Below are 27,887 nucleotides of genomic sequence, written 5' to 3'. Positions count from 1 at the left end.
CAGTGCTGCTGATACGCTAGTTATGGCAGTGCCATGGTCTCAGGGGTACTCTGAGGGCAACAGCTAGTAAACAGGCCTGTCTTTAGCATTAGTAACACAAGCCTGATATGAACAATTACACAGGAGTAGCTGGTGGTCATTTACTTTTGTGCACATAATCTGATCACAGCATGCCATTGCATTTTCTGCTGCATTGCCCACAGCAGCAAGAAGGCACTAAAGAAAGAAGTAATGTGAAAAAGCACAGAGTTGTAGTGATTAAGTAAAATGGCCATGCACTAAAGTGAGTCATATGAAAAATTTGTTAACTATGAAATGATGCCATAACACCACAGCCTACATCGTGACAACGGTTTTAACAGATGCATTAGAACATGCATTTTTTCTTCATCTGCTATGATTTAGTTACATGTCTTAGTCATGATCTAATCTGACCTCACAATTGCCTTGAAGTTACATTAAAATAAGAGTCTTAAGGGTCTTAATTGCATGACTCATAGCACAGTCTGAAGCACTCACGTCTCTGCTATTTTGAGCACCAAAGCCATTCTGACAGGTCTATTGTTGTTTTACAAGAATACATTTCCTGAATTCTTACTGACAAACTTTTTTCATTCTTCCTCCCCCTCCCCCTCAAGTCCCACAGTGATTCCAAATCCCCAATTGCAAGCATGACCTTAGTGAATAAAGAATGGGGGCAGAGAATTGGTCAACACAGAACCACTGCAGTCCATGGCAAGCGGACTTATTTCCAGCAAGAAAGAGAATCTAGACTAGTCCATTATTTAGAGAGTGTGAATGAGTTCACACAAGCTGTCAATGTCATCGCACTTCCTTCAAGTCATGATCCTGCTGCTGTGGAGGACAATAATCCTGTCAAACATCTGGCTATGAACTTTGCTCTCACCTCGTACAACCAATGAATGATGAATGTAACACCAATACTGACTCTCCTTGCCCTCATTAAAATGACAATTGCCAGCTTAAGGAAGTGCAAACATGGAAGAGGAAATCTCTAACTGGATGCCAACCTGAAAAAAAATAAGGAACTTTATGGAGGTGTAGTGTTCTAGATAAAACCATGTTAAATCATTGATTTCTAAACCTACAGTTCAGTTATTAACTTCAATATTCACAGGCTAAATTGTTACAGTCTATAAATTTACTTTTATAACCAGTGATTTACAGTTTTCTCAGTTAACCTGACTGATTATTTTTATATCTCTGCACTTCAAAGACTGCCTTGAGACTCCATATTGTGGATTTTTTAGTTTTCTGTGTTTGTTTGATGTAATTGCTCTTTGCATTGTGACAGTATTTCATCATGAATTAACAAAAAATATTCTCAAAGTACAGTTTCACACTGCAGTATGTTTACACAAACCTGCATAAAGTTACCTTTTATATATATATATATATTAATGTATACTGTAGACATTGAAATTGTGTATCTGCATTTAATGGTTCATAAACTAAATACGATTATTATGCTGAATAAAATGACAAATGTATGCAGCTCTCTTACATCCTCAGAAGATATATCCTTTACTGACCGAGCTTGCTGTGAAGTCTCCACACTCATGTTTTAAAATTACTCTTCCACATGCTCTGTGCAATCACACAATTTCTCAATTTCCTGTTGCTCAAAGTAAAATTTGTACTTTACCTGAGTAATTTCATTTTATGTTTTAACATGACTTCAGTTTTTCCTGAATGTTCTCCCTAATTATTAGTTTTTTTCCAATTCTACCTTCTCAATGAGTCTCTGCCTCAGGAAAGCGGAGGCAAACACAAACTCCCTCCAAAGCAAGCAAAGCCAGCCCACCGATCTTTTTTCAAACTGCTGCTGATGTGGCACCACTGAAATGTTGAATGTGTCAGGGAAAAGCTAATTGCCTAGATCTATCATATATATATATGGTGCCCATGCTAGCTAGCACTGTGGGGGTGAATGGGGTGTATGGTGGTATACTGACAAATCTTAGAGCATTTTATTACTTAGACTATTACTCATTTAAATATATTTAATGTTTTGCTGGTTTAAATAAAACAAATCCCAGATTTGCCTGGTTTTAGACAATAAGAATATTTATTTATTTATTTAGGCATTTATTTTATCTCATTGTACTTTATTTTAGTTTAATTTGGTTCAGTTCTGTTTATTTAATTCCAAGAAAGGAATAAAGAACCAATATCCTAGAGGTCAGAAAGGGAAAAAGCCCTCACACCTATCAATGCAGTTAGAGGGCACTAGAATGGACGCGAGAATAATCCATATAAGGTGCCATATGACAGAGGAGATCTGGGGCTGAGGCTGGAGCCAGTGAACCTGGCTCAGTGGAAGAGGACCTTAATGTCAGTGAAGGAAGGTCTGTAGTAGCATACACAGAGTCACATAATTTTTTAGGTGAGGAGTTTGGTGTGTTCTCCCGGTGTCCACCTTGGTTTCCTCCGGGTGCTCTGATTTCCTCTCAGTCTAAAATTGCACTGAAAATTGTCCATAGGTGTGAGCATGTGAGTGACTGAGTATGTGAGTGACTGTGTGTATGTGTGTGTGTGGGGGGCCCTGTGAAGGACTGGCACCCCCTCCAGGGTGTGTTCCTGCCTTGCACCCAATGATGATAGGCTCTGGACCCACTGCGACCCTGAACTAGGTAAGTGGTTTCAGACAATGAATGAATGAATTACTTTTACTTTACTATACCCCCTCTGCCTATAGGTCTGCATGCTGTTGATATCATGTTTGTAATTGTATTTCTGTCTTTTTTTTATTTTACTTTCTTTACTTTTTATGTTTCGTTTTGGCACTTGCAAGGCCCCTATAGAATGTGTCCTTAATGGTCTGCCTGGTTAAATTAAAGACTTATAATTAGAGTGCTAACAAAGTGTAGCCTTTGAAGAGAATTGCAAAGTTTCAGCCAATATGTTGGATGGTTTTATGTTTCATTTCTAACCCCGGTCCATCCAATGACTCTCCATACTCTCCAAGATTGTTCCACACTATTCTGGACTGTTCCATTCTGGCTCCGACTCCAAACACCTGTCACCACCCACTCACAACTGTCTGTAGTGGCTAATCATCACCTGCACCTGTTTCCTGTCAGGTAGTAATCAGTGTCTGTATAAATGGCCCCTATTTGCACTTATTTAGCAGTGAAGTCCTGCTTGTATTACACAGAATTACAGAGATGCCTGGATGTGTTTTTTTCTTTTTTTTTTTTTTTTTTTTTAAAGAATTGTTCTCATTGCTAGGATTACAGTGTTCTGTCTGACCTTAGCTGCTGGCTTCTATTTTGTGATTCTGGATATGCCCTGTGCTACTCTGTCTTGTTTTATTTATATATTTATTTATTTATTTATTTTTTATTCATATATTTATTTATTTATTTCGGTCTCTACTGTACATGGCTATAATGGCAATGCTCTCTGGAAAGTGCCTCTTTCAGTCAAATGCCTAAGGCTCAGACTTACATATATTATAATTTCATACACTACATTTTGTAGTAGGGCTAGTCATTCCAAGGTCATGGAGCCCTGGTCAGTATTTTATATTAAAGCAGAAATATTAGCGTATCCAAAACCCCTAAAATAACAATATACAGGCAAACCTCTTGTTGGGATAGGAGATTCTTAAGATTTGAAAACCTATAAACCTGGATGGGCATTAAAAAAAAATACAGGTGCACAAATTCTCAAATTGGTCACAAATTGGTAAATGATGTCACAAATTAAGCTGAAATCTATCTATCTATTTATCTGTTCCTACATCTATCCATATCTGCACTGGTGCCTATGAGCATCAGTAAGTGTTCAGTGGGAAGGGTAAAGGCACATGTTATTTTATCTAGGACATTCACTATTCATAGAATAGCACATGAGCTGTGTGAGTGTTTGTTCAATGAAGAGAATTTAACTAAAAAGTGTCACCACCTTCACTTCTTTACATACCGACTATACATTAAAATTACCTCACTTATAAATGTATTGTCTATTTAATCAGCTCCATTTACCACTTAGGTGCACAGTGTAGTTAGAATTACACACTATAGTCTAGCTTTTGCTTTGTACATTTAATTTTTTACCCCCTTTCACAGGTCCACCACAGACAAAGTATTATTTAGGAAGTGCGGCATTCTCAGTGTTTCTGTGACATTGTGGTGGTGGTGGTGGTGTGTTAGGGTGTGATGTAAAAATGAATCAGATACAGCAGTTCTCCAGGTATATTTTAAAACCTCAATGTCACTGCTGGAATGACTATAGTCCACCAGCCACAAATATCCAACTGTGTCCTGTGGGCAGTGTCCTGTGTCCACTGATGAATGACTCGAGTATTACTATCACAAACTGTGCAGCAACAAATTAGCTAGTCTCTCTCATTCTACATATACAAAGTGGACCAACAAGGTAGATGTGTCTAATAGAGTGGACAGTGAGTGGACACAGTGCTTCAAAACTCCAGCACTGCTGTGTCTGATCCACTCGTACCAGCACAACACACTAACACACCATCACCAGCTCACCTCAGTGCAGCACTGAGAATTATCCAGTAAATTCCAGGGGGTCTGACTGTTGAAGAACAGGGTCAAAGAGTCAAACAAAGTATGCACAGCAACATGTGGACTAAAGTATGTGGTTGGAGAACTAGAAAGTTCTCCTGTGTGGTCAGTGGAGTGTAGAAATTATGGTGGTCATCATTTTAAGGCCAATCACTGCATGTACATGAAAAATGGTTTCAAAGAATATATGAAGCAAAGCAAATAGTTTTAAAAACAGTATTTTGGAGATATATGTTTTATGGAAATATATATATATATATTCGGACAACACCCCATTTTGATCATTTTGATCACATCTATATGCGCTCACTTCCACACACAAACACACACACACACACACACAGAGAGAGAGAGAGAGAGAGAGAGAGAGAGAGAAGTAACACTAGTGACCCCTACAGTATGTAGAGCATTTTTAAAAATATATATATTGCTAAATGGACGGTGTTGTAGCGCCCTCTGCTGAGGGAATTTCAGCTAATACTAGTCCCTGGCGCTCTGACTTCAGTTCCTGTGGTAAAGATTTTTCCATCATTGTATAAACACTAAAACTATGTCCTGAGGACATTTCCTTCTGTTGTGTATTTGCTTAGAAAAGCTTACTTTAAACCACTATTAGGACAATTACAGAGTGACAGCTCACTCAATTACACTGGAGAAATCTGTACAGGAGAGGTTTACAAGCATTTCCTTGGAACCCACGTACAGGATAAATCTGCTTATGTTTATATTGTTTTTAAAACCTTTGCATTAAACAGGAGTAAAATCAGTCCTGAACAATTGAATTTGAATGCAGAAATTGATTTTTAAGCAATTGAGCTTATAAATGTCTATGTTTAGTCACATTTCAATGTACACATCTTCTGAAATGCTACCCATGTACCAGACTCTTCCTAGCATTATACATCTGATTCAGCAAGTGTTTCTAGAAAGATTATGAATGATTTGATTACATTTTTATAATACTATAATTATGCTAATTATATTTTATACAAATAAAAATAAATCACAAAACATCCCCTTTTAAATACAATAGAGAATTTTCATTTTACTAGCAGCACACATTGCCTTTCTGAGTTCAGTGAGAGCGTAAATCTGGATCAGAAAATATCCAGTAATTGGAATATAAAGATATGTATTACACTGGTCCTTTGCCTCTGGCACTGTGTAATTATCCCATGAATATAAACAGGGTAAGGTGTGAATGAAGAACCTGGGGTTAATGTCAGTAAGCATAACTCACTTAAGCAGGCCTAGCTAATCAGCAGATTACCTGTTGAATTGAACTGTAACTAATGTAGACGTACAAAATTCAGCAATGTTTAATTATATCCAGGTAACCTGTTCCGCATTACTGTACACTACAGTGAAATTCAGAGAGCATTTTTTGGTGATATCAGGTCTTGGATGATGAGGTGCCCTTTGAAAAAATGCATTGTTTGGATGGCAGCATGTTGTTCCAACACTCATATATGTATTGTTTAGTTGTGAAAGTAACTCTTGTCATGTGCACTAATGGGACTCTGAACTGTGTGCTTAAAACTCTTTTTTTTTTTTTGCAATTTTTATTTAAATTTGTCCCAACCTTTCTGAAAATTAGGTTTGTTTATTTAAGAATAATTTTAGTCTAGTGACAAAATAGCTAGATAAGAACATTAATAAAATTTATTAAACCTTCTGAATTAAAATGTTTCTCTTTTCTAAAATATTGATGCTTATTTAAATTGCATTTTTATTTTATTTATTTATTTATTTTTTTTGCTGGTTGTTTTTTTATACCATTGAACCTTGGAAACTTTAACAAATATCCAGTGAGTGAGAATGAGCTACTAAAATTCAGAAAGGCCAGAATTAAGGATCAACTCAAATCTGGAAATTATGATGTCCATCATGACCCTGAACTGGATGAGTGGCTTCAGAGCACTGTGTAAAAGGAAACAAAAAGATAAGGGAAGTTAAATCAACACTGGAGTGAGTTATCATAGGCCTATAGTTAAAAAGTATGAATATCATTAATACCATTGTGATTTGTGTTTCCTGTTTTGATTCAGAGTGTTCAGTAAATCTACAGTCTTTTAAAAATGTAGTGCAATTAAATACGTTTAAATCTTAGAACTGGGTCCTGTCCTGCAGTTTGGGCATCCTTGGACAAGTTCATATTTGTTCATTTGAAAAAAAAAATACATTTAAATATTTTCTTTGGGAAGCAAGTTTAAATAGTGCCTTATTTTGCTATTTTAGTTTCTATGTATTTTCTGAGATTAAGAGGTGGAAATATTTATGATTTGCACTTATTACATTTTATGTTCCATTATTATAATTTATTATACCTCATTTTCATGATAAAATCAGCATCATAACAGGAATGTTGGTTAAAATATGCAGGTGTGTTCATCTGTGTCATCTTATTTGTTCAGTATATAATATTATGTCAAAATCCGTAAACAGAACAATTTTCCTAGTAATCCCCTATGCGGGAAAAGTGGTTGGACCTTTGTGATCTGACCAGACGCGCCTGCGCACTGGCGCTTTAGTGAGCGGTGGAGATTATCGTTAGTGGGAGTTGTAATGCTATGTAATGGCGGCCTCGGTGTTGCTCTCTGCGGAAAACACTGTTCCCGCGTTCTCGGTCCGTAATCCAAGCGCTGCAGGCCCCGCCGCTAACGGCCTATTGATCCCTGGCCCTGCGGCCTGGAGCCGCTCCCTGGAGCGGGCCCTCGAGGAGGCCGCGGCCACAGGGAGCCTCAACCTGAGCGGCAGGAAACTGAAGGAGTTTCCGCGGAGCGCCGCTAACCACGACCTGACCGACACCACCCGGGCCGGTAAGAGCGCCTGCGGCCGTTAAACTCATTCATTTTGGGCACCGTTAGATCCTTAAAAAGTAGTAGACTAAGGTGAAGTTTGCTTCTGATCCTCCAAGTTCTATTTCGAATTATCCAATCGCCTTAAACGGGACAGCAGGTACCTTCTGAGTTTCCCTCAGTAGTGAACATTGGAGGAAGAGGCTGAAGTTGGTTCCTTAGCAAGTTCTTTATCAGATTTGCCATTATACCTTAAGTGGTGTAGAGTATAAACATACACAGTCCCCATTTAGGGTGGACCCTTAAATTCGAATAAGACTCAAAACCAGCCTCATTAAGACTCTGATGTTTTGTTTACGCGAGTCTGAAGTGGACATTAGGTTGGACTGTTCGAATCCTAAAATTTTGGAGTCGATTGAAATGATTCAATGGTCCGTTCGACTGTTTGAATTCCATAGAAATGTAAGAGAACTAGTGTAAACACAGCGTATAGACAAATACACATTTTAATTGTGATTAGAATAGCCCTAATGTCTTAACATAATTTTTGCATAATTCTCGCGTTATGTTAGGTAATCAAAATATAACAATACAACGTCAAAGTGTCAAACATTGAAGATTTTGATGCTTGTATAATATCAGTGGAAATAATCAAACTGCCCAATTAAGGGACTGGCTTGTCATCGCCAACTGTGCAGCTGTTTTGCCATTAAGTGGATTTAATGTAACTTTTAGGTTTCAAACTTCAGCTTTTACTGAATTTTTTTTTTTTTACAATTTTTGTTATTTTGCTTTTTATGTTATTGTAAAATACAGCTAGTGAGCTGATGTATGTGTTGCGCAAGGATGTATTATTCGGGTAATTTGGTCTAGAGTAGTGGACTATCCGACTGTAAGGGGCTTGGAGTCGGAAGCTCTGGAATCGACTCTCAATATTGGAGTCGATTTGCAAATGCCTGGAATTAGAGATTCGACTCATTTTGGGATCGACTCCCAGATCTCACGTTAGCTGGCCGAGCTAATGGCAGGAAAAGTTAATGCCACTCTTCTTAAAATACACATTTGAACGTTGGATGGTGCGATATTTCTTGCTCGTGAAATGATTTATAAAGTGTTCTGATAGGTTACTGTTACTCGATAACAGACTATAAGGACGTTAAGCTCCGTTATTAAGTAAATCTGTTTTAGTGGTGCTAACAGCAACCGCTTCACAAAAATGATGACCATATATTTTAGACCACCTGCCATTTTAAATTGCTGCCAAAGTATGACCTATTGGTGAATTGTACCAATTGTTGGTTAATAAGTGTTTTGAAGTTTTAAATAAGAATTCTTATGAAATTAATAGTTCATCCTTTATAACAGCTGGAGACGGAGGCGTGACTCCTTAGGCTGTGAGCTCCAGCTAAATGATTTGACTATCTGTTGTGATATCTAGTTCAGGTGTTCTGAAATCCGTTAAAGGACTAAGTTTACTTGGTTTTATCGCTGAACGTAACGTCAGCTATGTTTTATAAAGGTGGAGCACAAAGTAGAAAACTAGAGAAGCTAAAGCTAAGGCTGCCCAGACGTGTATGGTAACTCCTGTCGGGGTCTGTCAAACTAAAGCTCTGCGGTGTGTTTATCTTGTCTCTGCTTTCTGGATTGGAGAGCGGCTTTGTTGTTTGTACCGTGCATGAGGGGTATATATGAATTTGGCCAGCGAGAGCTTACAGGATTGGGTTTGTGTAAAGAGATCATATTATGATAAAGCCACCAGTTTTTAGTGCATGTGAACAAACATTTTAGTACCCAGAGAACCTCCCATCCCACAAATGGTGAAACAGTTCTGCCTAGTTGGTATTTTTAATTATGCAAGAGCACCTGCAGTGGCTAAGTATTCAGTATACTTTCTGAAAACTGCAAAAATGACAAGAAAATCGAGACCAACCCATTCACTTCTCATTGCTGTTCACCTGCGTTGGGTTAAACAGTGGCTCAGTATCATTTAAAGGAACAGGCAATCAAATAGACGGTCCAGAACAGAGCTGCTTATAAAGGGTGCTATGGTGCTGGAATCTAGTAATACTTTGACTAAACCAAGTCACATAAGTTTCACTAAGACCCCAGGGACCTGTGTAAACTTGTTGAAAAGGTGTAATTAATCACTCATGAGGTTTAAAGAAGCTGTGTGTGACATCCTGCCAGTAGATAATTAATGTTTAAAATGGCAGAAATAATAAAATTTTTAGCAAGGCTTAATTGTGTGTAGTTTGCTTGCCTTAGCTAACGTCCCTAGCCTTGATGATTTTCTCCCTATTCCAGTCAGGAACCATCTATTCCTAATACATTCTACACCAATTTATATATATGCCTTTAGTGTCACTAAAAGGCAGAAAAGTAGGACAGTGTCAGGTTATAGGATTCCACAAGGAAACAGACAATGCATATGGACTACTTTCACATTATCATTAAGTTGCCCGAGGATCAATTTGAGAATCAAGTTACGTTACTTTCTTGGTTACTGTATTTTCTGTAAGGAACATAATTGACCACAATCCTGTTGATCTGCATATTAGAGAAAAAGAAAGCTGAGTGTTTGCAAGATAGCAGTTTTTGATACACTCTCCTTGAACTTTTTAGTTTCCCAAAGAAAAATCACTTGAAACATGAAGTGTCATGATCAGATATACTGAAACAGCTGAGTTAGAAGGCTGATCTGGGATCAGTCTGTGAATTATTGCAGCACTGAATTGAAGTGTGTGTCCTTGTCAGATCTGGGCCTGTTTTCACAAGGCTATTCAGAATAGGAATGCCGATTTGGGGTCTTGAGCCAATAAGGTAATAAAATAAGGCAATAACTAAATAAGCAGCGGTGCTACGCTAAGCTCTAAGGATATAGGACTTGATTACTGACACTTGTTCTTACTTTCTGACCTATTTTATAAATGTAAGCTTTTTAAGTTGTTAACTTAACTTTTTAAGTTGTTTAAGTTGTTTTTAAGGGATTAGACGGTTCTGGATTTGAATGTTTTATTTAATTAAAGGGGGAAAAAGCTACCTAGTTTCATGATAAAATTATTTTTCCTGAGGCACAGAGAGACACAACACAGCTGTTATCATTTATCTTAATGAGTAGAAAGCTGCTGGGTGTCACAGAGTTTCACATTTTTGTTTTTTTAGCTACTGGTGATGTCAAAGTGTGCTTAAGTCATCACTGCTCTGTGTTTAGATTAGTTCAGGCTTGACGTAATCCGAGAAGTGGTATTTTTAAACTGAAAGTAAAAATGGTTTACCACAAAATTCTTTAGAAATGGATGGCAGTAATAACATGAAATGGCAGCGGCATCTTACATACAGGTGACAGAGGCATATGCCAATGTCGTTGAAATTTCCAATGTCGATATTATTGACATTTTTGTGACATTGTGGAACATCTGCCAGTGGCCTAGGTTTAACTAGCACTTGGATGTTTAAGCACCTAGCTAAACGTAGGTTCTTTACATGCTAGTAAACAGACCTTAATGCCAAACAAGTGGCATGTTACAAACATAGCATCCCATATTAGCACATAGCCCAATGTAACTGTGTTTATGGACATGTGTTCATGGATAACTCTGTGTCCCAGGTACTTGAAAGCTGACATTTCAACAAAGATAATTAAGTTTCTGAATTAGGCTCATGACATATCACATGCAATTCTAATTATGCATAATCCAGATTTCCTCTCATGCAAAGTTTGGACACCCCTGAATAAGTTGTCACTTATTTTCTAAGTGACAATAAATTAATAGCCTCTAGAAGGAACAATTTTAACTGCTCATTTTAATTCATTTAACTTGCAGGAAAAAAAAAATAAAACCTGGCCAGTCACATTAAATATTATTTTAAATTTTTTCAAAAATAAATAAATAAATAATTGTAAATAAGTATAAATAGGTTACTCAACATAAAAAAATCATATATTTTTATATAATATTTAAAAAATGTATAAAATATAAATAATATAAAGACTTCTCTGTATAGGTGGTGGTGTTTTTCATCGTTTTTTTTTTTTTTTTTTTTAATTGTCCTTTTAATAATTAATTACATTTGGAATTAAAGTTTCAAAAATGTATGGCGCCGTTGCATTGGGTACCAGTGAAATACAGAGTTGAAGTCAAAGTATTACTGTTCGTTTTTAAAGCTCTCCATGGTCTGGCTCCGAAATATAATTCAGATTTTAATTGTTTTTGATCCTACCACAGGTTCCCTATGCAGGTTCCCTCTAACCAACTGCTTTTAAACACCCCTCGCTCTCAGTTGATGTTCAAAGGAGATCGGGCATTTGATGTAGCCGCCCTAAGACTCTGGAAGTGTCTCCCACTTTTCATAAAGCAGTCTCCTACAATAATGACTTTTAAGTCCAATTTGAAAACCTATCTATTTTCTCTGGCATTTGAGTCTTTTTAGATTATTTCAGTCATCTGTTCTGCCTTGGTTTATGTTGTCTTGCCATCAGTAGCTTTTCCACATTTGTTTTATAGTTAAATCCTCTTTATTTGTTTTATTTATTTTATTTTTGCTCTGAAAATTACCTGGTTTTGTTTGTTAGTTGATTTTATTGTGCAGCCATTTGGCTGACACTTGTTGTCTTTTAAATGGGCTATATAAATAAATATGACTTAACAGAATGGGCCTTTATTTTAAAATGACATACAAGAATAATTAAAAAGACTTGATACATTCAGGTGGTATACTAACATTTGTACTTGAAATTGGTGGAGCATTCCTTTTTAATAAAATCGATAGAAATGTTATTATTTAAGAGCATGAAATGACACAATGTATTCATATCTTCATGACTTGTGGTTTTTCTTTTGAAATCAGTTCACCCACAGACTCTTACCCTAATGTTTAGATACGTAAGATGTCAATGACACTGTCACCCAAAAGTAAAATGCAGATGCCATTGGTATGTGCCAGTGTCACCCGAAGGTATGATGCCAATGCGATTGGCATGTGCCAGCATCATTTGAACGTAAGGTGCCAATGCCATTCCATGTTATTACCACTACTGAATAGATGGGCAGGTATACTGTTATTTATAGCATCAGTAACATGTAAATAAAATTAATTTTGTCTGAATTTATTTATAATTGCTAATGCTTTGTGTGTTTGCAGTGGAAATTCAAATCATTAATGTAAATACTGCATAGACATTTTTTTTATTATTCTTTTAAAAAAAAACGTAACATTCTACAGTAGGGTGTCTGTTTTTGTAGTCATAGTTTTCTTTATCCTGTTACCAAAATTGGCATGTGCAGTTGGGTAAGTTTTGCGTTGATCAGCCACACTAAACCGGTGTTTTGCAATGCAGAATTTGATTTGTTTTTCTTTCTGTCAGGCACAAATTTCAAGCCACTTGCCTTGGCTTGCAATGAATGACGCTAATTTTATTTTTGTTTTTATTGTGTTGTTGACAAAGGGTAATATTGATGGATTTGTTTACAATTCACTTTTACTGAATCAGCTTGCAGCCAATGTACACATTGTATCCTGGCATTAGACTTCCTGGGTCAATACTGGTTGTTTAAGGGTTGTGGAGGGGTAGACTGCAAACATTGTCATGGAAATGTGTAGGTCAAGAGTCTGAAAGCTCTTGTGGTGTTCAGTGCCTTAAAATAGTTAGAATTCTTCCTGCATTGCATTTGTTATGGTTAGCAAATTACAGCTTAGATTTTGTATTTCTACTTTTCTGCTAGACTGGTCTGTGTGAATTGTGCCTTTTAGTGAAGTCTGGTTAGTGAAAGATACAGGAGACTGAAGAAAGGAAAAAACTTGCAAGCCTTGCAATGACTGTTTGTATGCACATCAATAATTACATGTTACATTTAAAAAGATATTGATATTACATGTTAATAGCTGGATTTGACTGTAAACATCTAATTAATCCCAAGTTTATCACTTATCACTTTATGATATTGGCTGGATATGAGATAAATCGGAATACGTGAAATCTTAAATTGGGCCATTAATGCTCATACAGTGGTTTATGAATGGTTTTCCATTTTTGTAGAGTCATGTGTAATAGCATTTGGAGAAGGTGACATGAGGGCAAATGCTGAAGATTTGGAAAAAAATCATTTGTATTTAATTTTTCTTTTGGTCAGAAATAAACTTCAGTAAATATTTAAAGAAAAAATAGCAAAAGATTAAAATGATTAAAAACTAGGAAGTGCATTTAGGCGAATTACAAAAGGGGAGTTTCATCAAGTCAGACTGTTGGCCTGCACGTAAACAGTAGTGTTTGTTTGACTGATAGATATATATATGTGTGTGTGTGTGTGTATGTGTATGTGTATGTATGTATGTATTGGAGTCAGTGGTAACCTTGCTATATTCAAACATGTTGGGAATCAATATCTTGTGGCTATATCATTTTTTAAACAAAATTATGTAGTGTTTTGAAGTTAATTACACAGATGAAACAAACCCAGTGATGTAGGCCTATTTCCCTTTTATAATCAATGTTTAAACACACATGGCTGTGAATTTCATAGTGAAATCATATAATTGAACACAAGACACGTCATTGTGTATTACTTTTATTTGTAGTGTTGAGAGAAGGGGAGATCAGTAAACATGGCGAGATGGAAAAAGCCAGGTAGTATTGTTCCTCTTGCATAGAAGGTTTGCTTTGTTTTAATGCCTGTTACTTGTCACATGAGGGGACATATTAATATAGTGTGTGGGTTTTTTTTTTTTTTTTAAATGCATAAAATACAGGTCTAAAGTAGGAAGTAAAACCCTGAAGGGGAGAAGCTGGTGAAATACTGTATGTAATTATTAATAGTGAGTATTTAAATTACCTGAAAAACAACATCCCAGTACTGTCTTTACCATGTGGCTGACCGTTGGGCATGGTGATATGCTGACTGAAGTGTCAGTTTGTCCTTTCTTTTATTTCACTTATGTCTGGCAATGGAATAAAGATATTCCATTGTCCTGATAAAAGATCAGTTCCATGTCACACAATGCTAGAAATTCAGTGTTATATTGTGATATTGAAAGCTATAAATGTATGTACTTTAATCAGTATGAAACATTTCTTCATATTTGAGAATATGTGGGCCTAAGATTATGTAAAATGTTAGATACAGGCATTACTGAAGGGAAGACTAGACCAGTTTTTTTTTCAACATGTGTTGTGCTTAATAGATTAGTAGATTCATAGAGAAAGGTGTATTGATTGAGGAAAAGCTGTAAAGATCAAATATCCTGCAGATCTAGGACTCAGTCATTGATTTAACTCAACTAACGGTCAGCTAAGTACTCATATGTTTTATTTTTTAATTTGTGATTAGGGTTGCAAAGGGTGGAAAATTTCCAGTAAATTACCAGTAACTTTCCATGGGAACTTTTCCAAAATGTAAACTTTCCATGGAAATTTTGGGCATTTATTGGAATTTATTTGAATTAATAGGAATTATATCACACACTATCATCACTGTACCCTGTACATCATTTTTCCCCTCCTTTGGTCATCAGCAGACATGAAGGCCCAATAATGCATATAATTGACACCTGTGATTTCATAGTTGATACATGTGGCATTCTTCTGTTAAATACAATGACAAGGTGTAAAAACACTAAAGCTAATGGTTTTTAAAAAGTTAAATACATAAATAATAAATAGTAATTCTTGTTTACAGAAACCAGTTGAAGCAAAAAATATAGGTAGCTGGTCTTGCTAAGCTAACCTCTTGCTAGCCTGCTAAATTAGTCCCTTAAATTAAATTTGCTTATTAAGCTTTTCTGATTTACCAGATAGAGATTACACTTGATTTAGTAGTTGCTTAAATGCTTCAATGCTATTACTATCCATAAAAATAAGAAGCTTGTCAAAATATACCTTTAGGTAGTCATTTGGTCCAAGTGTTTGCATTCAGTAGTGGTGAATAAACTAGATAAACTAGAAATTATCTGGACATATGCTGTACATGTGATGGAAAAATGAACAGTGTAGGGGGTGTGGTCTCAATGGCCCTTCAGTGTGTAATGTGCCTGGGATTGAGGAGCAGCTTTGATATTTAACTGTTTTGGTATATCAAATTATTTTAGCCAAGATTAGTCTTTAGTATGTTTTTAACCAATTATGCTTCACAACCACCAAAAACCGAAACTGTTTCCTGAAGTTCCACACAGAATAGGAAAACTACGGACACTGGATGCCTGTGCTAGAATTTCTCCTGCGGAGTTGCTATCAGTATGTGATGATTGGGAGAAGAGGGTTGCATTGACAATCCAACACAATGGGCAGCACTTTGAACACATTTTATAAGTGGGCAGAAACTTGTAAATCACTCATGAAAGAATCAAGTTACGTTAAAAACCATTGTTTTTCTTGTGAAATTCCCAATAAGTTTGTGTCACATGACCCTCTTCCCATTGGGGTGAAAAAAAAAAAAAAAAAAGTTGGATCCAAAATGGCCGACTTCAAAATAGCTGCCATGGTCACCACCCATCTTGAAGACCCCCCCCCCCCCAATTCCCATTCTGTTTACTAATGTGCCATAAACAGGAACTTAATATCACCAACCATTCCCATTTTAATAGGGTGTATGCATATAAATGGCCCACCCTGTAGTATTGAAGCAGATCAATGCGTTGCAGTGCTGGTCCCAAACCCTGGATATATAGGGAGGGCTGTGTCAGGAAGGGCATCCGGCATAAAAAACTGTGCCAAATCGATAATGCGAAATTGGTTGATCTGCTGTGGCGACTTCTGAATTGAGCAGCCAAAGTAAGTAGAAGAAGATGATTGAAGCTGATCAATATCAATTCTAGTCTATAGCGATGCACCAATATCACTTTTTTCCTTCCGATACCAATATTTCATGTTCAAGTATCTGCCGGTACAGAGTACTGATACCAACTCTATCTTAACTACTAGATAGGTGTGTAAACATCCAGATATTTATATTGCTATACTTACAGATTTTTTGCTAAAGCAGTGTTCTGTATCGGTAATAAGCTATAATAAGAACAACATTCAATTCATAATAAACACAGTAAAAAATGTAAAGTTTCAGAGCCATGAAAAAAATTAATATTTCCACAATGCAGTAGCTAGTATAAGTAGGAGGAGATGGTTTAGCCTGACAGCTTTTTACACTGTCATGAGGATATTTTTCACGACTGTAAAATGCACTAAGGACTGCTGCTGACCTGTGTTAGCCTACTTCCTTGTGGTTGCTTGAATGAATTCAATGTTCTTTGGCATGCCTTATGCTGGGGTTACACTACATGACTTTTAGCCCAATTTTAAATACTTTTGCCTCAAAATTGCATTTCAGACTAGTCGCAGCATATCAAGCGTTTTTTTTTTTTTTTTTTCAACCCGAATTTGGACGTAATCGCGTAGTGTAAACTCTCCACCAACTCGAGGCTAAACGAGTCCCTTCAATGGCCAATAAGAACAGAGCACAGAAAGTTAACACGGGCACATACAATGGAGCTCAACAGTGGAGGACAGATTAAATGGAAAAACTACAATATATTACATACTGCCAGATGCACGTCCCCAAATAACAATTATTACCTGTAGGAGAACATGCTGTGTCACACAACATGCTATTACAGCCTTTATTCCAACTTTATTCTAATTTTCCGTTTCGCCTTAAAGGATACAACACTGTGGTGTGCGCTACGGTTAGCTCTGTTTCTGAATCGTTTAAGGTGGAATGTAGCCACAACTATGTGCTATTCTACTAATCTCCAGCTCCTGCTGCAGTGTGTAAAGATTGCTCTGAATGTTTTCCCATTCAAGACCTTTTACGGTATTTTTTTTCTTTGTGTATCTACATAAATAGTAGCGCAAACAGTAATTGTAGCAAGTTGTATGTCCATATTTGTGTCTCCAAGGAAACGTGTTTGCTTGGGGAGTCATGTAGTGTGTGTGTGTGACATTTTTTCCAGTCTCTGTAAAAATTGACAAAAACAATCATGTAGTGTGAAATACCCAGCCTGTTTATAATGTGCCCGAACTTAAAATTTGAGCAGCATCTAGCAGTGCGCATGCACGTCAGTATCTGCTTCATGGGGTGTGTCCTGAAAAGTACCCTGTGTATTATTACATGTAGGAAATAGTGAGTAGTGGGCCATTTCCAACGCACCTATGGTTTCAGTGCTCTCTGTAGCTGATACTGATACTGTGTTTAAGTGCCAGTATTGGTATCAGATATGGTATCAGTATCTGTGCAGCACAACTGGTCTATACTGTTCTGACACATTTCTTTAAGCTGTTATTCATTATAGTGATCTGAACATTAAAAAAAATAAAAATTAGGAGTTCCTAGCATTTTCATCATGTCCCTACAAATAATCACAAATAAATTAAATGAGCTTTAAACCTGAGTTGGCAAGTCTGTTCTTCTAATAAAATCAGCAGTATCTTTATCATTATTATTTTAAGGTCTCAGCAGCGAGAGGAGTGAATCAGATTTTTTGAAATTGGTACATTTACCTTTTTAAATGGAGAAAAGGGCAAAACATTCAGAATTTTAAATTCCAACTGCCCTGAATGATGTCACAATAGGCCACTGTTTCACAGACAGAGCACACATGCACAACCCCTCTTCTCTCTGACTCTCACTCTTTTCTCACCCTCTGCCTCATGTATGTGCACTACATGCATGCACAGAGATTGTGCCTGAAGATAGACGTGTCTGAAGGCTTAAGTATTCTGGGAGAGCAGTATTACCACTTGCACTACAAGAAGGGCGAAGGCTTTTAGACAAAAGACCTGGATGAAACCAGAGGGCAAACCAAAGTGAACATCTCAGTTGGGCTTTGCAAAGATAATTAAAAAATGTAGACAGCATCTCAAAAATGAGGGCGGTACTTATGACGTGTGTGTGGTGTGACAAATATCCGTTCTGTGTCTTTAAGTACAAGGCCATAAAATTCATTCATGTGCGTTTAAGAGAGCCACAGGGATGGGGTGCTGTGGTTGCTCGCTGACTGGTGATGTCAAAGTCTGAAAGCGGGTAAAATGAGGAAAAAAACATAAGCTCAGTAACCCACTGCAGTTGGGAATGTAGTTGAATTTAGGTTAAAAGAGAGAGGAATGAAGCTGAATACAGACACAACACTCAGAAGACCTTTCACTCGACTTTTTGCTCAAAGGTATGAGGCTTTGTCCTGGCTTAGAAAATTTACATTTTCTAAATGAAATTCAATCAGTTGGTAAAAACCTGAGCTTTATGGCATTTTAAGTTCTAAATAAGCTTGATTTTATGTACTTTTGTGTCCCTTAGTAATGTTTTGCTCAAGCTGTTGATCTGACAGTGTTGGTGTAGTGTGACTTTGCTTGAATTGGTTTGAGGTAAAGTTCGGAGCAGACATTGCACAGCTTCCTGTCCTCCCGGATCTCCACACAGCTGCACAGCTATAAATATAAGTCCAGGCATGCTGGAAAAGCTATAATAGCAAACACAAATCTTCCTTTGCTACCATATCATCAAACAAAAGCCAAAAAAGCATCATGCAACCTGTTCACTGTACAAACAAACATTATAATGACAATGCAAGTTTAGATCCAATGTGTTATCTCTTAAAACCTTCACTGCATAAATTCCACAATGGAGTTTAGATTCCAGTTGAAGCTTGTATTGAGTACATTGGTGCAGTTTTTTGCAGTCCTCAGAGAGTAAAGACATGGTCTCATAATTAAGGGTAGGCTATAATGCATTGACATAACATTTCTAAAAATGCACAATTTTAATATTTGTGAAAATACAAAGTGAAATAGTCCTGAATGTTCAAGTAGACGAATGCTTTTACTTGTGCATGGGGGTGCTATAAGAAGATGAATGTGCTATATATACTAGAAAACTAGGTAAGCTTTTTTTACATAATGCAATTTCTGCAGTGCTGAGCATGGAGTAGCAAGGGCATAGGCTCTAGTCCGTCAATCCATGTATTGACGTTGACACCGTATGTACACAGATCAACCATAACATTATGACCAGCTCTTTGTCTCAACACTCACTGTCCATTCTCTGAATTCCTCTGACCATACAAGAGAACTTTGTAGTTTTATGATTACAGAATATTGTCCATTTGTTACTCTGTATACTTTTGTTTTCCAGACTTGGTGGGCTTAATGAGCACACTTATTGCATTTATAGGTTCTTGCATTTGTTCAGCATTCTAGAAATCTTTTGAGTATTAAATGTTGACAGTTTATTAACTTGGAGAGCATCAGTGAACAAAACTGAGCTTAGACCACAATTAGGCTCTCTGTCAAATCTGGTCTTGAGTCGAAACACTAATAAAATAAATGACTGCACTGCTGCATATCATCAGCCGCTGAACTTTAAAACACATGGAAACACAGCCACTCATAGCAGCCTGTGGACCTTGTTTCTAAAAGTTTTGTTTTTCCACTGTCCTTTTTTAGGGGCGTGATTATGTAGCTATGTAGTGTTGTGCTATTATTAGGACCAGGCAAAGTCTGTAGTTAAGAGGAGCGGCTGAATAGAGAGACTCTTTCTTTATATATATATATATATATATATATATATATATCAGCAAGGACACTAATTCATTTGTGTTGGGTGTATTATGTTTCTGTATTGTGCCCCCCCCCCCTTTCCTCCCCCTACGTGTTTACAAGGTATGGATTAGACAATTCCTAAACTGAGGCTCACGGCAGCAAAAGGAAGGCTGTCTACCATTCTTGATTATTTTCTGTGGACTGATGTTTATTTCTTTGAAGTTCATTTTTGAAATATAATTTTCTAGAGAACTGATTTTAGATAATCATTTTACATCAGTTACTGAAATGCCAGAATACCAAGAACCCACCTTTATTATTTGTTGTATATTGCTGGAATGCTGTCATATTTTTGCTACTTGGTATAACAGACTACATGTGTAACATATTACTTTGAATTCTTTTTTTTTTTTCTCTTCATTCAGAAATTTGTGTACAACAACTTGTTGTAATGAATCATTCAATTATCTTATGGATTGCCAAGCAGGAGATTTCCTTTTGTTTTGTTTGTTTCTCCTTGTCTGAAAATGTGAGTGATAGGTGTAGGTTAAAAAAAACAGTATTTGCAGTCACACAGTGCAATTAATGTCAAAATTTATTATATTTTTTTTTTAATAAGATTCACGTTTTCCTGTCGGCATTGGTTTGTAATTACTGCCTGAGTGCAGTATTATTAGTTATGTACGATGTGTATGTAGGGAGTATGGTGCTATTTGGGATGAAGTCTGAGCTCCTAATGACAGGCACTGACGAACCAAGCTCCGTTTAGAAATGTGAAGTTTACAGTTTGAGTTACATAATCTTGTCTTTATCGATTATATTGATTAATTTTTATCCTGTTATGTCCCCAATGTCTGTTCACGTACTGTCCCTTTAAAACCACGCCATCAAGCTGTATTGCCCCTATCTGCAACATGGTGGAGAACCTAAACGCAGAGGCCGACCAAGCGTCTTGAGCAGTTCATATCAAAGAAAAACACAGTATCTGTGGTTTGGACATGTTGTGCTTTGACTTTAATTTAGATGACACCTAACAAAAAGATGACACCAAACCAAATATAAATGGTGCTCAAAAAATTAGCAGAACAAGCTCCCAGCAACATTAGAAAAAATATCCCAGCTTTAATACTGAAGCATATTTACAGTACAAGCCTCGTCACTGTACTATGAGGGTCAAAAATACAAAAACAAAATAATCGTTCATTAATCGTAATCATGATGATAAATTGTACAATTAGTCATGATATCACCCACCACTACTACAACCTATGGATACCATGTGATATCATTTGTGTTATGTTTACTGTTTGAAGTTCACAAACTATTTAGACATGCTTATGTTCAATGATAAGATCTACCATGACATTAAACCAACATGAGATAATTTTATATTGTGGGTACCTTTTTTAAAATAACATTTTAGTCAGTTCATTTACCTTTTCACTAAAGATTTTTAGAGGCTCCATCTGCATATTTCATTTGGGTATTTGTTTCTAAAGTCTAAGAGCTTAATAGTTGCTGAATCTCTCAGGACATTTCTGAAAATAAATGAGTCTGCCATGTTCTCTTGCTGTCCGGTGTTCAGTCCAGTGCACTTTAATTAGCCCTGTGGCCTGACACCTCACTGCTCTCTGGCTCTGACTCATAGGCTTTTCATCACTGCCAAAAAAAGAACATCTGCAGGGCATGTGTGTGCTATCAACCCACTAACCTGAGCATTAGAGGAGGATATGAGATTTCCACTGAAATAACCTGAAAAGAAAATTAATTCGGTGCTGTTCTCCATAAGTCTGTAGATTGTAACCAGTAAAACAGTCATGGAACAAATGATTAACTCTGCAAACACATTTTAGCATGCAGAAAACAAGACAGGTGGGATAATGTCTTAAATCGGAGTTTCCCATTTCATACTCCTTGTATCTCATTTTCCTTTCTGATGTCTCCCCCCACCCCCTATTCTTTCACATGCTCTCTCTTTGTGCTCTTAATTTCTGTGCTCTTTTCCACTGTAGATTTGTCAAGGAACAGATTGTCAGAGCTACCAGTGGAGGTGTGCATGTTTGTGTCACTGGAGAATCTGAACTTGTACCAGAATTGCCTACGCTCAGTACCAGAAAGTCTGATCAATCTTCAGGCCCTAACATACCTGAACATCAGGTAAAAAAAAAAAAAAAGCACATGCACTTACACAAGCACGAATGATGGTATATGCTTGATCAAATTTGATTTGCATAGTGCCTTTTAAAATTGCTCTTATTGCAAAGAGATACAGAAATCCTAGCTCCAAATGAACAAGCTGATGGGTCAGTGGCATATTAAACAATAACTTTCTCGTTATTACTATGATATATTGTTGATAAATCATTCAAAGTTTTATTTATCGTGGTTGTGAGTGAAAGTGTTTTAGACATCCAATCTAAAATTATTCTTCATTTCTGATGGTGATCCTCCTTTTAGAGTACAGTTTAGACCAAGACTTGATTTAATGCTTTCCCCAAAAACACACCCTGTATTTTTAAAATGATGCCAATATAGGAAATACTGAAATAGTTTTTCATTTTTTAATCTACATAACTCTATATATCAGCCAAAATATTAATTTACCTACTTTGTAATCATGAATCATTGAGCCACCGGTGTTAAAACCAGAGTGTGGCATGTTCTACATGTGAAAGAGGGTTGAGATCAACTTTCCACTAAATTGTGTTACTTCCTTCTCCCTTTATCATGCTTTCCTCAGTCGGAACCAGCTGTCCACCCTGCCTGCTCATGTGTGCAGTCTGCCTCTGAAAGTGCTGATTGCCTGCAACAACAAATTAGTGTCCTTGCCTGAAGAGCTTGGCCAACTCCGACAACTCACTGAGTTGGTGAGTACTTGTGTGTGTGGGTTGGGGAGGTTGGGGTCATGTTTATATATTGATCTGATATGGTGTTTATATATTGATCTGTTAGGGTTATTCTCACTCTGGGTAAATGGCTCACTTAACTGCTTGCAGTATGCACAGAGAAACTGTTCCATGGTAGAGAAAATATTATGATTTTGAATATCCTAGAACTATTTGAGCGTTGGAGTAAATTGTACCCTTATCTCATTTAGTATATTTTTTGTTTAAAATACGACAAATGTAATGTTTATTTTCACCAATATGCAAGTATGGAGACACTATCTACTTGTATGATCTCTCTAAGCAAGCTACATAATATGCCAAGGCTAAATAAGCAATTAACAATGCATTATGTATGCTAACAACTTGCAAACTGGCCTAAAATAGCTTAAAATAATTCTAAATATAATCCTCATGCTTTTCTGGGGTCAGCAGAAAAAACATAAATTAACATTTGTAGATGCACGGGGCCAGGAATGAGGATCATTGTTGGAAATTCTGTCATTGATATAGTATATTGGACGATAAAATGTGGTACTTTTTTTCCTCTAATTGTAAATCTTAGCTTTCTTTTGTTGTCTGTTTACTTTTTGTTGTATTTGTTCTTTCACTCTCACATTCTTCGTCTTTTCTCTCTAGGATGTGAGCTGTAATGAGATCCAGACTCTGCCTTCCCAGGTTGGCCAGCTTGAAGCTCTGCGAGATCTGAACATTCGACGAAACCACCTTGTTCGCTTGCCTCCTGGTTAGAGTCTATATCGCTCTCATTTGTTGTCATACACTTAAAGCATCTTGAAGGCCCACTTCTTTCTTACACATGCACAGATAATCATCTCAGCATTTGCCCAACACACCCAGCCCTTACATGCCTTCATATTTCTTGAGTTCAGCTCAAGAGTATCCATAAAGAAGCAACACTAGTTGTCCTCTACATATGCCAACCTGTTCACTTTATGTCCCGTTTTTAAACCGCATGATCCCCCTTTTATATATTAATGAAATGTATTCATTAAATTATTGTCACTGTACACACAGACAGTGGGCCCTCTGTGAACTGCTCATTAAATTTAAATATTGCATTATTGCTATGGTGTGGTGTTTTTTTTAATGTTCTGTTTTTTGGTGACATTGCAGAACTGGCTGAGCTGCCATTAGTGAGGTTAGATTTCTCATGCAACAAGGTGACTGCGATTCCAGTATGTTACCGCAACCTCCGTCACCTCCAAAGCATTGTGCTGGACAACAATCCCCTTCAAAGTCCCCCTGCACAGGTCATTAACCCATACTGCACATTATTTCTGCTGAGATGCAAATGTATAAAATGAATTTACAATTTTAGCAATAAATATTTGAGATTTTTTTACATTTAGTTCATTTTATGTATGACGTATGAAAGGCAGCATTATTTTAGTTCTTTGTAAGGTCTTTATTCTCTGTAATTGTTCCACAACATAATGGTCCATTATTAAAAATCATGATTTATCTGTATGAACACTTCTAGATCTGTATCAAGGGGAAGATCCACATATTCAAATATCTGAACATGGAGGCATGTAAAATAGCTCCAGACCTTCCTGACTATGAAAGGAGACCACTTGGCTTTGGTTCTTGGTAAGAAATGCACTCATTAACATGCTTAATGAAAACAAAACACCATTTTTTCTTCTTGGGTGGTCTAGATATCAGTCTTTTAATATTTAATGTAAATCAGAAGAATCCAGGGTCCTCATATTAAAGGTAAGATTTACAACCTACAACTGCAGTTCTCTCTGGTTTGTTTACATTCAAAAGCTCTGTTATTTAAGGTGGAACAGTATATTTGAGGAGAAAAACTGTGGTTTGTATGTGGGTGGAATTTAAATTGTCTGTATATTTATATTAACTGCATTACCACAGAAACTTTTTTGTCACTTGAGTTGTTAATTTTGTAGCATTTCAGTCTTTATTTTCATGCGTAATAATGTGAAACAACAAAAGCAGGTTAATATTACCCACCTTTGGAGCAGGAATTATGCAATAAGCCCATCTCTTTTTATGGTTTTCAACAATTGGATGGCTCGTTCTTGTTCTCTCTCTCTCTCTCTCTCTCTCTTTCTCTCTCTCTCTCTCTCTCTCTCCTGTTTTAGAGAGAGAGAGAGAGACTTTGTTTTTTGAACTCGTTTTGAACTCACGGTGGCTTAGTGGTTAGCACGTTCGCCTCCCAGCGCTGGGATCTTGGGTTTAAGTCCCATCTGGGTGGAGTTTCCATGTTCTCCCCGTGTCTGCGTGGGTCTCCGGTTTCCTCCCACAGTCCAAAAACATGGAGGGTAGGTGAATTGGCTTCTGTCTAATAACTGTCCTGCTGTGTGAGTGAATGTGTGTGCACCCAGATATGGATGGCTTTGTCCTGGGTGAAATCCTAGTACCCGATGCAGTCCTCCAGGTTGACGGTCGTTCCTGGTCAAGAGTACACTGTGCGTGTTTGGCTCCCGCTACTTGCCAATGTGTGGATTGAGTGTTCTGAGCAGTGTGGTTATCTAGAAAGGCCCTATATAAGTGTAACGATAGGTTTATTGACACTAGGGCTTCACAAACACAATAGACCAGTTTCCAGGACACAAACAGACTGGAGAGCTAGCAAATGGTGGGGAATTCTGAATTTTATAAAGAATAAATGTTTTTTGATTACCCTTGTGAATGTTGTCTTTAAATAATTTCCCCACACCACTGGAAAGCAGCAGACAACTTTTTTCTTTTTTTTTTTTTTTCTTTCTTTCTTTCCCCCTTCCCCGTGTTACATAATCTGCTTCTGGTAGCAGACACTGACGCAAGAAATCATGTCCTGGCTTGAGTAGGTTTCACAGATGTGTGTAAGTGCGATGAAGTTGGAGATGGTGGCCGTTTTTTGTGCATGCCAAATTTCAGTAAAGCTCATTGTGATTACGGTTAATGTTTTTCTCAGAGTGTATTCTCTTCCAGACTGGTGTTAATGTAAATGTGGTATGTGTCCAAATGTCTAAACATATTTTAATGCCTGGGTTATAGTTTCCTGTAAATTTCTTACTCACTAGCGTAATCTTTTTTTTTTTTAAAACATCTTCTATGTCTAATTTGATTTCATTTTTTCACAATGTGTTTCTCTCAGTGTGGATGAGTTGTATCCAGGCCGACCATATGGGGCTCTGGACTCTGGGTTTAATAGTGTTGACAGCGGAGACAAGAGATGGTCAGGCAATGAAGTAAGTCCCAGATTTTCCCTGAAATTTAATATTGAGTGTACACATTTATTTTCCAGAACAGTATGGCCATTTGTTCACTGGCAGTAGTGAGTAATGATAACATAAGCAGGTATTTTCTGTTCTGTTCCTGTATTCTATAGCAGTGGCATTATTTCTGTTGTGGGAAAACAAGTTATTCAACAGTTTAAAACATCTTCACCCATTATTTGTATTTGAAGCTATCTTAAATTAATAACATTAACAGCTTTTCTTAGGCTGTAGAATGAGTTTATTTCGGCACGGTATACCACGTGTATAATTTCAGCCCACTACATGTGCAGCACAAAAGTTCTCTTGAAGAAACACACGCTAAGCAGCTTTCATTCATTTTGTCTAAATGATATATTCCCTTATTGTTAGATGGCTGATTTTGAGCAACTGTCTTCCCCTTCATCAGCTTGTCAATTTTCTTTATATCTCTTCACATAGCCCTCTGATGAGTTGTCAGACCTACCACTGAGAGTGGCAGAAATAACCAAAGAGCAAAGACAAAGGAGAGAACGAGACAGGGAACGGGATGAGCACAGAACAGGGTCAATCTTGGCCAATGGAACATGTGAGAAAAGAATAAGAGAAAGGCACCTCTCATTTCTTGGTGTAATTTTCCAGTGATAATTTTGGAATGTTTTCTTGTCTTAGTGGAGTCAGAGCTTGAACAGATAGACTTTATTGACAGCTGCACAGGAGAGGAGGATGAGGAGGATGGACGAAGCAGAGGGGAGACAGTCAGCCTCAGCTCACAGTTTATGGCATACATTGAAAGACGTATCACCAGAGAGGTGTGTGATCTATATATTTTTTACATTTTATTTATTTTTTTAATATGTGAAGCCCCTCATGGGATTCTTTTTTTTAATTCACTCACTTTTCCACTCAATCACATTTAGGAATAGCTCCACAAGGGGTACAATTTCTCAGATATTTTTAAAACTGCTTAACCTTCCACTTTTTCTGGCGTGCTGGTCCTATTGTGGAGTAACTATATTTTTTCCTCTGATTTATAGGGTTCGCCAGGCAAGGCCAGTTACATGAGAGAAATAAGAAATGATGATTCAAGACGCTATGGTTCTTCACACACTCGGTAGATACAAGTTGAAATGAACACTCATACAAATATAAAACTATGCTGTTTATTATGTATTATATTTATGCATTATGTAAGTCAATTTAAATCTTATGAAATATGTTAAGAGAGAAGGCCAGCTATGTAAGGATGATCTATTGTTGAATGGACTCTGGTAAAAGAAACACACCAAATTTGTCTTAGATACGTTTACTAATTAGACTGTTTTCTCCATAGGGGTGTACCAGATACAGCTGGCACATTGTCATCACCTACTCATAGCCAGGTAATTTTCCATGTAACTTTTCAATCCAGAATTAAAGCCACTGGGAGCATATAATCAGGCTCCTTGGGGCCCCAAATGAATTCGTATGACTATCTTCCCAAAGTCTAATAATTGTCTGCTGAATTACATCAGCATTGCTGTCCTCTTGATGTAGAATGGGCAGTCCTAAAATGGGTATTGTTTGATCAACTTTACCTTGATCAATCACAAGGCAAACTGAATGACTGTGCTAATCTGAACAAGTTGACAAACTAATGTTCCCAAAGTTTTATTTATTTATTTTTTTTTTTTTTTGGGGGGGGGGGGGGGGGGGGGTGTTAGAAATGCTGACAGAGTTCTAAAGCTTCATACTTGAGGGACATGACTTCCAGAGAAAGGAAAGACAAACTCTCACATTTAATTCTAGACACACACTCTTCTGGGGAGAGGCATCTGACAAATATTACTCAGCAGACTTTGCAGAAATATGTACTGTTGCAGGTCAAAGTAAGAAGCTAAAAAAACTTCTCTGTCTCAAGACTC

At 37.0% G+C, this 27,887-nt stretch overlaps 1 protein-coding gene across 14 annotated transcripts in view; it reads left to right on the top strand.

Annotated features, from left to right (window-relative positions):
• Window positions 1-7,059: 7,059 nt before the first annotated feature.
• lrch3 (leucine-rich repeats and calponin homology (CH) domain containing 3) overlaps window positions 7,060-27,887 on the top strand; it is a 31,930-nt gene continuing 11,102 nt past the window's right edge. For all 14 annotated transcript variants that reach the window (XM_066684651.1, XM_066684662.1, XM_066684661.1 and 11 more), the window contains exons 1-11: window positions 7,060-7,375; window positions 21,887-22,031; window positions 22,615-22,741; window positions 23,399-23,504; window positions 23,894-24,030; window positions 24,261-24,370; window positions 25,884-25,977; window positions 26,446-26,572; window positions 26,656-26,795; window positions 27,021-27,097; window positions 27,317-27,365. In XM_066684651.1, coding sequence (XP_066540748.1) covers window positions 7,132-7,375; window positions 21,887-22,031; window positions 22,615-22,741; window positions 23,399-23,504; window positions 23,894-24,030; window positions 24,261-24,370; window positions 25,884-25,977; window positions 26,446-26,572; window positions 26,656-26,795; window positions 27,021-27,097; window positions 27,317-27,365 — 1,356 coding nt within the window. In that variant the 5' untranslated portion in view covers window positions 7,060-7,131. The remainder of the gene's footprint in view (window positions 7,376-21,886; window positions 22,032-22,614; window positions 22,742-23,398; window positions 23,505-23,893; window positions 24,031-24,260; window positions 24,371-25,883; window positions 25,978-26,445; window positions 26,573-26,655; window positions 26,796-27,020; window positions 27,098-27,316; window positions 27,366-27,887) is intronic.

The sequence above is a fragment of the Hoplias malabaricus genome, chromosome 11 (genome assembly GCF_029633855.1).
Source record: "Hoplias malabaricus isolate fHopMal1 chromosome 11, fHopMal1.hap1, whole genome shotgun sequence".
Lineage (NCBI taxonomy): Eukaryota > Metazoa > Chordata > Actinopteri > Characiformes > Erythrinidae > Hoplias > Hoplias malabaricus.
Note: the sequence above shows the minus strand (reverse complement) of the source record. Positions and strands in the feature narration are given on the sequence as shown.